This window comes from Centropristis striata, chromosome 7 (assembly GCF_030273125.1).
Source record: "Centropristis striata isolate RG_2023a ecotype Rhode Island chromosome 7, C.striata_1.0, whole genome shotgun sequence".
Classification (NCBI taxonomy): domain Eukaryota; kingdom Metazoa; phylum Chordata; class Actinopteri; order Perciformes; family Serranidae; genus Centropristis; species Centropristis striata.
Genome location: NC_081523.1, coordinates 39076320 through 39085738, shown reverse-complemented (window position 1 = coordinate 39085738; position 9419 = coordinate 39076320). Strand labels below are relative to the sequence as shown.

At 37.6% G+C, this 9419-nt stretch overlaps 1 protein-coding gene across 1 annotated transcript; it reads left to right on the top strand.

Annotated features, from left to right (window-relative positions):
* Window positions 1-801: 801 nt before the first annotated feature.
* LOC131974953 (ubiquitin carboxyl-terminal hydrolase 29-like) lies at window positions 802-9169 on the top strand. The gene is made up of 12 exons (XM_059337462.1): window positions 802-806; window positions 839-1457; window positions 2233-2477; window positions 3591-3722; window positions 3833-3956; window positions 5205-5356; window positions 5491-5590; window positions 6634-6710; window positions 6872-6995; window positions 7127-7187; window positions 7694-7842; window positions 8672-9169. The coding sequence occupies exons 1-12, from the start codon at window positions 802-804 to the stop codon at window positions 8675-8677; spliced, it is 1794 nt and encodes a 597-aa protein (XP_059193445.1). The 3' UTR covers window positions 8678-9169.
* The last annotated feature ends 250 nt before the right edge of the window (window positions 9170-9419 follow it).

The following is a 9419-nucleotide window of genomic DNA, read 5'->3' as shown; positions in this document are numbered from 1 at the left end:
CTGTCGTAAGAAGGTATGTTTGTCTTGCAACATAATCACTGACCAAACTGGTGCAGTCATTGTGTCACTCAGCTGTATTTAACTGGTTTTATGTTTTTTTTTAATACCAAACAAGCAGCAGACTCCTGTGGAAGATGTGAAAGATAACACACAGACTACATCTACTGCCACAGAAATAAGGTATGATATTATTTTACTGTACTTAGTTAATTAGGGCCACGGGGCAATCATGGATTTTTTCTTCTTCCTCTTCCGGACACAATTTCGTCCCGCTACTAGTCCAAATTATACATCAAAACGTCAATTGTTCGGGATCGGTGTGCTATTACTTTTCTCTACAGAATACGAATTTTTGAAAACTGCCCAAAATTTAGCATTGAAGTGAATGGGACGGCCGTAAAAAAATGAGCGAAAAAGAACACTAATTGGATATTTCAGATCGCTCTTACAAAACTATTTCTTAATTTTTCTTCATAAAAAACAACTAAAACTAACTAAAATTATAGTGGAAATGTCTTTGGTTTTCCTCTTTGTCAACTTTTTTCATACGTAAACCTTTTTGGTTGATACCCCATTACAAAAAACTAAAACTAATAAAAACTAAACTAAAACTAAGCATTTTCCAAAAAATAAAAACTAATTAAAACTAGCAAACTCACTCTAAAAACTAACTAAAACTAACTGAATTTGAAAACAAAATTGACAACGAAATCAAAACTAAAACTAATGAAAAATCCCAAACTATTATAACCTTGTTTCTTTCATGTTCACCTTCATTGTCCTCATAACTGTGAGTGGACCATGCAGTAGAATAACCATCTTTCTTCTCTTTTATCAGCAGTATCAACACCAGCGAGGAGTCTCAGCATGAAGATGGTGTCCAGGAGGTTTCAACCGCCCCTGGAGATGAAGAAGCAGCTAGTGCTAACCCCAGCATCCAGTCTGAAGATGGTGAAGCTGTGGAGAAGGCTTCATCCACCGATGTGATTCTGGTCTCAACTGAGGATGAAGACGTACCAGAAGACATGGAGTTGTTGTCTTCTTCTATGTGTTTTTTTTCTTTTATCAGCAGAATCAACGCTGACGAGGAGTCCGAGGAAGGAGCTGGTGTCCCTGGAGATGAAGAAGCAGCTAGTGCTAACCCCAGCATCCAGTCTGAAGATGGTGAAGCTGTGGAGAAGGCTTCATCCAGCGCTGTGATTCTGGTCTCAACTGAGGATAAAGACGTATCAGAAGACACAGAGTTGTTGTCTTCTGCCCCAGAAGATAAGTATATGTCCTTTTCTTTTATTAGCAGCACCAACAAGGAGTCCGAGGAAGAAGCTGGTGTTCAGGAGGCTTCACCCACCGCTGAAGATGAAGAAGCAACCAGTGCTAACACCACCATTGAGCCTGATCACGATGAGCCTGTTGAGAAGGCTTCCAGTTGGCTTCGCTGGCTGGTGCCTCGCCGTAAGGTATGTACCACCAAATGTTGCTTACCAAACCGCTGCAATTAACAACAAGACACGACCTGTGACACTAGGATTGGTCAGGGCCAGTGGTGTTGTGTACGTCAGTAGTTCTCAACCTTTTTGAGTCATGACCCCCAATTTAACATCCATGTTGTCCGCAACCCCCGCTCACTGAACAGAATCTCGCGTGAGTGATATTCTCAATAGCTTTAAATTATTCCTTGACCCAGAAAATGCATATTTTGACACCAAGATTGACCTTTTATGTGGATTGGAAGATATATTGGTTCTCATAGACTTTATATGGGTGCCATCTCCTATCCACAATCTTGATGAAGTGGCTCCTACCAAAAATTTAAACCTATGGTGATAGAGAGCATGTGGAAAATATTTGGTACTTTTGTCCGGCGTGTCCCCTTTCTTCTTCAATCTGGTCCTAAGCCGCCTGACTACTAGCAAAACATAACCTTTGGAAGCTGTTTATCAGCTGAATATTTCACTTAACCACTCGCAAATTGTTGGTATCATGAGACCACGTATAACTATAAGTTAACCCTTACCGTTACCAATTAGTTTTACTAACTGACCAATCGATTAAGCCACAAGGACCTTGTAAGGCACTGCCCTGAGCCACTATAGCACCGTAGGAAGGGTCTTGTTGTGAACTGCAGTGGGATCCATAGTAATGCAATCATGTAACATATTTATTCTGCATGCTGTGTATTATGTGCTCTTATTTGTTGTGTTAAACTTTTCTTTTTGTTCTGACAACCAACAGAAACAGAAGGTGGAGACAGAACCTCCATCTGAGACAGCAGAGATGGACACAGATTGCACTGAGGCCCAGCCATTTACCATTCACAGTAAAAAACTCAACCCAATAGGTCAGGGTGGGAGTGTAGATGTCGAAACTCTCAACGCCGATATATATAGAAAAGTGTTCAGTCGGCAAAAGAATTTGTTGCAGGAAAAAACCTCAGCCAGCACAGAAGTCATTCCCAGAGAGGAGCTGGTCTGCCTCGGGTAAGAACAGTACAAAGAGACTCACATACACACTGAATTCTCATATTTTTTTCATATAAAGTTATTTTAGTTTAACCCATAACAACCCATGGTGACACCTGTGTATCAAACACAAAAAAAACCTTCTTGAATCTCCCATATTCAGCTTTATTCTTCACATTAACTCATTAAATCCTTAAGTGACACATACTCAACACCCTGGTGTGGTGGTCATGTGACTTCTCCAAAATGTGGCTGTGACTGGAAACAGAAATGTAAAAAAAGTAGCTAATTTCAAAGTTTATTTTTGCCCGTCGCCAAATACTGTTAAATTGAAAGAGCTCCAAACTCCCGTCCCATGGCAGATGGATCAGGGACATTATGTTTCACCTTAAGTTGGAAAAGATTAAATTCACCCTGAGAGGTAATAAGGACAAGTTTAATAAGGTCTGGATGCCTTTTCTGACTTATTTCGATAAACTGACTGATGTAACAAACTGGGATTAGTAGAGGATATTGTTACATATGTAGGTGAAAACTGGTAACTCAAACCATTGCTGTCTTTTTTTTTTTCTCCCCCATTTTATTTTATTTTATTTATTTTAGCAGTCCACAGCTGTTAGTTTTTTTTGTCTGCAAAATACATTTCTGCCAATGTATGCCAATAAAAAGATTTTTTTTTTAAGTTCATTTTTAGTGATTTTTAGTTATTTTTAGGCTAAATTTAAACCCATCTATACAACAATAAGGAGAAGAGAAAGAAAGAAAGAAAAGAGAAAAAAGGATTATACAATTATAATACAAAGGATAAAAAGAAAAACATTGCAACCAAATCCAAAATAACTACTTAGACTATAACACTTTAAGAATGAATACAGCTCTGGATTGCTTTAAGCCAACACTTAGTGTTTTTTGTGAATGTTTCAAGATTAGTCATTGATTTTATTTCAGTTGGTAATGTATTCCAGATGTTACAACCTTTAAGTGAGAGAGCTGACTGTCCAAAAGTGGTTCTACGGAGTTGAATCCTGCAGTTTCCCTCCACTGTGTTTCTTGTTACTAAGAAGATGATGGGTTAAGTTAGGGTTAGGTTATGTTGAGCTCCAGTCTGACTTTGATCTTGTTGTGTTAAAGGTTCCCCAACCTGGCGCAGACCTGCTACATGAACTCCACCCTGCAAGGCCTCCTGACGCTGAGACCTTTTGTTCATGACATCATCAAGCAGAAGAAGGTGTGGATGTCTCACCCCGGATCTAAAGTCCTCAGGTACAGCACCTCCTCACACACTCTCACTCTTTAGTTTGCTTTCTAGCTCTGCAGGTCATCATTATGTGACAATAACTAATGAAGTATATCTTTTGTCTTTGTTTTTTCAGACGGTTTGTAGATGTGGGACACAGCCACTTTAACAGCAACAAGAGAGAGGCAAAAAGTGTCCTGGCTGCTTTTAAAGACGCTGTCGCTGAGTTTAACTCAGAGTTTAAGGACCATCAGCAGAAAGTAAGTACCCTTTTTTTTTTACACAGGGTTCATACAGGTGCTTTTTACATTTTAATGTTGTATTTTCAAGGTTTGAAAAGTGCTTGGATTTTGGATAAAGTGCTTGAAAATGCTTATTCTTACTGTATTTCTCTTGCAATCTGTAGATTTGGCACTTTCATCTAGTAAATTTGCGCGGTTTGTATTTTTATTTTTATTCATACTTGGCCTTAATATGCCGTCATAGTCAAGTTCTCCTCGTACAAATCCATGTGGTTCTACGACCAAACAGAGAGACATGGGGACCCCATTTAGATATCCACTGAAGTTACCAAATATAGTTCTTCACCCGATAAAGGGTTAAATATCAGTTTCTCATGTAGTGCATTACTTTGTGATTGTTTGTTGAAGAAGAAGAGTACTTTATTAATCCCACAATGGGGAAATTCAACCTCTGCATTTAACCCATCCTTTTTTACACACAAGTGAGCAAGGAGCAGTGGGCAGCACATTACTGCGCCCGGGGAGCTGTGGAGGGGGGGATTTGAACCAGCGACTCCCCAGTTACAAGCCCGATTCCTAACCTCTAAGCCATGGACTGCCCAATTTATAGTTATATTTATAATTTATAGTTATAGTTATAGTTATTATGTGTTCTCAGTTTTGTCTGTAAATTGAATCATTCGTTCCAAGTAATATTCACTAAACGAGTTCATTGGCTTAATTAGTTGATATTTCAAAATAAAATGTAATTGAGGGACATCAGTGAATCTGCGATTTACTTGTGTATTCTCATAAAAATATAAGTTGTTCTATTAAATAAATATTACTTAGAAACAGCCTGAGTAAAGATTTAAGAGATTTAAAGTGGCAAATCTGCTCGAAAAAAGTTGCAGATTTACGAGACAAAAGTGGGAAAAAAAACAATTTTTCTTGCAGATTCACCACTTTAAACCTCATAAATGTGAACATTTTTCATGTTCAATGAAAAAAATAATAAATTGAATATTGAGATTAGCAAACTGAGGGAAATTACCCCTTTTAGCATGTAAGTACTCATCTAAAACATGCAACTTAGAACCGTTGTAAAGTCCTGGAAAAGCTTGAAAATGGACCTTGAAAGTCCTAGCAAAGTGCTTGAATTTGACCACTGAAAAAGTGTATGAACCTTGTTTACAGCACAGCACCACAGTTATCTCTATTGAACAACTTCTACACTTTTAAAATGTCCATCTTCCATCTTTAATTGTTTTCTTTGTTTCTGTGCAGGATGCCCATGAGTTCCTCAGCTCCTTGTTGAATCAGATGAAGTCTCTGAACTTTGACCTGCAGGAATCAGCAGTTAACATGGGCTTCAGATACACCTGCCCTGTTGATGCTCACATCACCTTCCAGATGTTGAGCACCAGGACCTGCAAAGGGTATGAACACACAGCCACACTTATATTCACAGTGCATTTTTTATTCTTCAAGAAAAGGTTTTGGAAGAAAACCTCTCAACCAAAGTGTATAATCTGTGCTATATTTTCATTTCAATTGTCTCTTTATTCTATAGATGCGGTAAACAATCCATGAGGGAGGAGGACTACATCAACCTGTCCCTAGACCTGGTGCATGGCGGCTCAGTAAACCAGTGTCTAAAGGACTACCTTAAAGTAAGCAAGACACCCATTCAGTGATCCATCCATCATCTGCTCATTTACTCAGATTTAAAGTGACCGATCACTTAAATGTGATCTTGTGATTGTGTGTGATCCTGTCATCCAACTCTGGTTTTTATTCTAGTGGGACTCGATTTTATTTGTGTCTTGTGTGTTTAGCGTGAATTTTTTTTTTCTTTTTTTAGTAATGTTGTGTCTTCTGTGGGGTTTTTTGGTCATTTTGTGTCTTTTTTTAGTCATTTTGTGTCTTTTTTAGTAATGCTGTGTCTTCTGTGGGGGTTTTAGGTCATTTTGTGTCTTTTCTTAGTCATTTTGTGTCTCTTTTTAGTAATGCTGTGTGCTCTGTGGGGTTTTTTGGTCATTTTGTGTCTTTTTTTAGTCATTTTGTGTCTTTTTTTTTAGCAATAATGTGTCTTCTGTGGGGTTTTTGGTTCATTTTGTGTCTTTTTTTTAGTCATTTTGTGTCTTTGTGTCTTTTTTTAGTCATTTTGTGTCTTTTCTTAGTCATTTTGTGTCTCTTTTTAGTAATGCTGTGTGCTCTGTGGGGTTTTTTGGTCATTTTTTGTCTTTTTTTAGTCATTTTGTGTCTTATTTTAGTCATTTTGTGTCTTTTTTTGTAATGCTGTGTCTTCTGTGGGGGTTTTTGGTCATTTTGTGTCTTTTTTTAATCATTTTTTTGTCTTTTTTTAGCAATGCTGTGTCTTCTGTGGGGTTTTTTGGTCATTTTGTGTCTTTTTTTAGTCATTTAGTGTCTTTTTTAGTAATGCTGTGTCTTCTGTAGGGTTTTTTAGTCATTTAGTGTCTTTTTTAGTCATTTAGTGTCTTTTTTTGGTCATTTTGTGTCTTTTATTGAGTCTTTTTTTAGTAATTTTGTGTCTTTGTGTCTTTTTATGGTCATTTTGTGTCACATAAAATGTGATATTGAATTTTTTTTTTCCTTTCAAAACACTATCATGCTCAATAAAGAATTCTAAATGTTGCAAATGTGAACAAAGGTTGCAAATATAACATTTTAAATGTGTTATGTCCCCCTGCAGGTGAACCAGTTGGAATATCGGTGTGAGTGTGGTGCAGAGCAGTCAACGCAGCGGCCGTCCTTCTTGACCCTGCCAAAGTGAGTATTACATAGACATCTTATATATTATTATATATCATTTTAAAACATCTTCAAATGAATACACAACAGGCGAAGCAGTTTCACTTTCTCTTGCCTTCATCTATCAGTGTGTGATCTGACCCCTTTCCCTCCATCTCTTCCTCTCCCTTTGTCAACAGTGTACTGATCCTGCAGCTGAAGAGATTCAGCTTCACCAAAACCTACGACCTGGTGAAGGTGCAGAGCCCCGTTGTTTTATCAAGAGAGCTGCTGGTGAATCCAGAATCTAGCGTTGCCGAACAGGTAAGACTACTGAGAAGTTTTTTTTTATAGAAAAAACAGGGAGAAATCATCCTTTAAAATGTCCAGTCCCTGTAGTCAAAGTGTCTGCATGTGTAGCCAATTGTTGGTATCTGTTTTTGTTTTTTTTCTAGACAACAACTCGCTACTCTCTGGTGAGCATCGTCAGCCATTTAGGATCCACAGCCAACTCTGGTAAGTGTTTGGTTGCAAACACACATTAGTCTAGACGGAATTGTCCAAATCGTCTAGACCAGTAGTTCTCAACCTTTTTGAGTCGCGACCCCCAATTTAACATGCATGTTGTCCGTGACCCCTGCTCACTGAACACAATCTCACACGCACAGTTCAGATCACCCAAAAAAGAAAAAAGAAATGACCAAAACAGACAAAAAATGACCACAAAATGATAAAAAAAGACACAAAATGACCAAAAAAGACACACAATGACCAAAAAAAGAAACAAAATGACCAAAAAAAGACATTAAGTGACCAAAAAGAATAAAACACATTAACACACACTGACTTCCAAAATGATTTGGTGACCCCCAGAAATCATCCCGCGACCCCAATTGGGGTCCCGACCCCAAGGTTGAGAATAGCTGCTCTAGACTACATGTTGAAAATGAGTCAAATTTTATCATTTACAAATCGACTCCCCCTCCAGCTGTATAAAAACGTGTCCCCTCCTCTTCTCTCAGGACATTATATTTGTGACGGAGCCTACAGACCGGGAGATAATAAAGACCGATGGCTAACTTACAACGACAAACACGTCAGTGAGACGACCGGCGCGTCTGTCTGCCACAATCGCCAACAAACAGCCTACCTGCTGTTCTACGTGAAGCATGTAAGGCAACAGCTCTTCTCTATGGACAGAAATATGTGTCTTTCTGAAGAAGCAGATAGACACACACACTAGGGTTGTCAAAAGTAATCGGTACTCAAAAAAGTATCGATACTAAACATTGTATCCGGATACGATACTCATTTTCAAAAGTATCGATACCGCCCAAACTTTTGTTTCAAACTGATCTGTTACTGATGTTATCGTAGCATTAATGTTAGCCGTGTTATTATTAGCCATTAGCCGCAGCTAGCAATTAAAGGCTGACGTCACGTTAATGATTATAAACAACGTAAATAAATAAATAAATAAATAAATCAGGCACGTAGTATGCCCATATTACGTTAATTGACACAGTGTCAGTATACACAAGCATAGAGTTAATAAGTTTATATCAATGTTGGTGACTGAAAAGTGTTATTTTCTGAATGAAGCAGAGAAAAGTCGACTTATCAAGCTGTCCTAATATTGTGCACAGCATACAACCTCAAAATATTGTTCTAATTTTTATTGTTTAGGGTATTTATTTATTTTCTGCACGACCTCAGACCTGAAGCTTGGTATCATAGTTGCAGTTTCTTTTTGCACAACTGTTTTTTATTATAAATATTTAACCTGTGGTTCTGTTCATTCTTACATGTTGCATTTTTCTTGTTAATAATTTTGGGGTCTTTGTTTTTATCCTGGTGGTATCGGAAATGGTATCGAGTATCGAATATTTTCCTGAGTATCGGTATCGAGTTGAAAATTTTAGTATCGTGACAACCCTAACACACACACACACACACACACACACAGTATTAATGAAATGTGTGTTTTTTTGTCTTCTCAGCAGTAGAAAAGAATCATCGTTGGAGGACCAAAATTCAAAACAGTGTTTTGTATATTTTATTTAATTTTTTTTCTCTTTTATATATTTATGTGTTTATTGGTATATAGTTTTATGTATATATATATATATATATATATATATATATATAATTTATTTTATGTGTATATTTATATGTGTTTGTTCTTCTCTGTCTCTCTCTTGAGGTAAGTATTTTTTTTCAATGTTTTGTCATGTCATTTAATGCTTTTATTTTGTTGTTCTCTCTCTCTCCCCCCATCTCCCCTCTCACATTCTCTCTACGTATTTTTCTCTATTGATCTGTTGCTCTCCCTGAGGTTTCTCCTCGTTTTTATCACCCGTTAAAGGGTTTTTTGAGGAGTTTTTCCTGGTCCACTGTGACGTCAAAGGACGGAAGGTGTTGTACTCTGCACAGTCTGGAAAAAAAGTTTCTTTCTTTCTTTCTTTCTTTCTTTCTTTCTTTCTTTCTTCTCTTTCTTTCTTTCTCTCTTTCTTTGAGGTTTCTCCTCGTTTTTTGAGGAGTTTTTCCTGGTCCACTGTGACGGTCAAAGGTCAGAAGGTGTTGTACTCTGCACAGTCTGGAAAAAAAAGTTTCTTTCTTTCTTTCTTTCTTTCTTTCTTTCTGTCTCCTATTCTTCAAAAACGACATCCATTGCACATCTGTCTGTCCTGTGAGGGATCCCTCTTCTGTTGCTCTCCCTGAGGTTTCTCCTCTTTTTCATCACTCGTT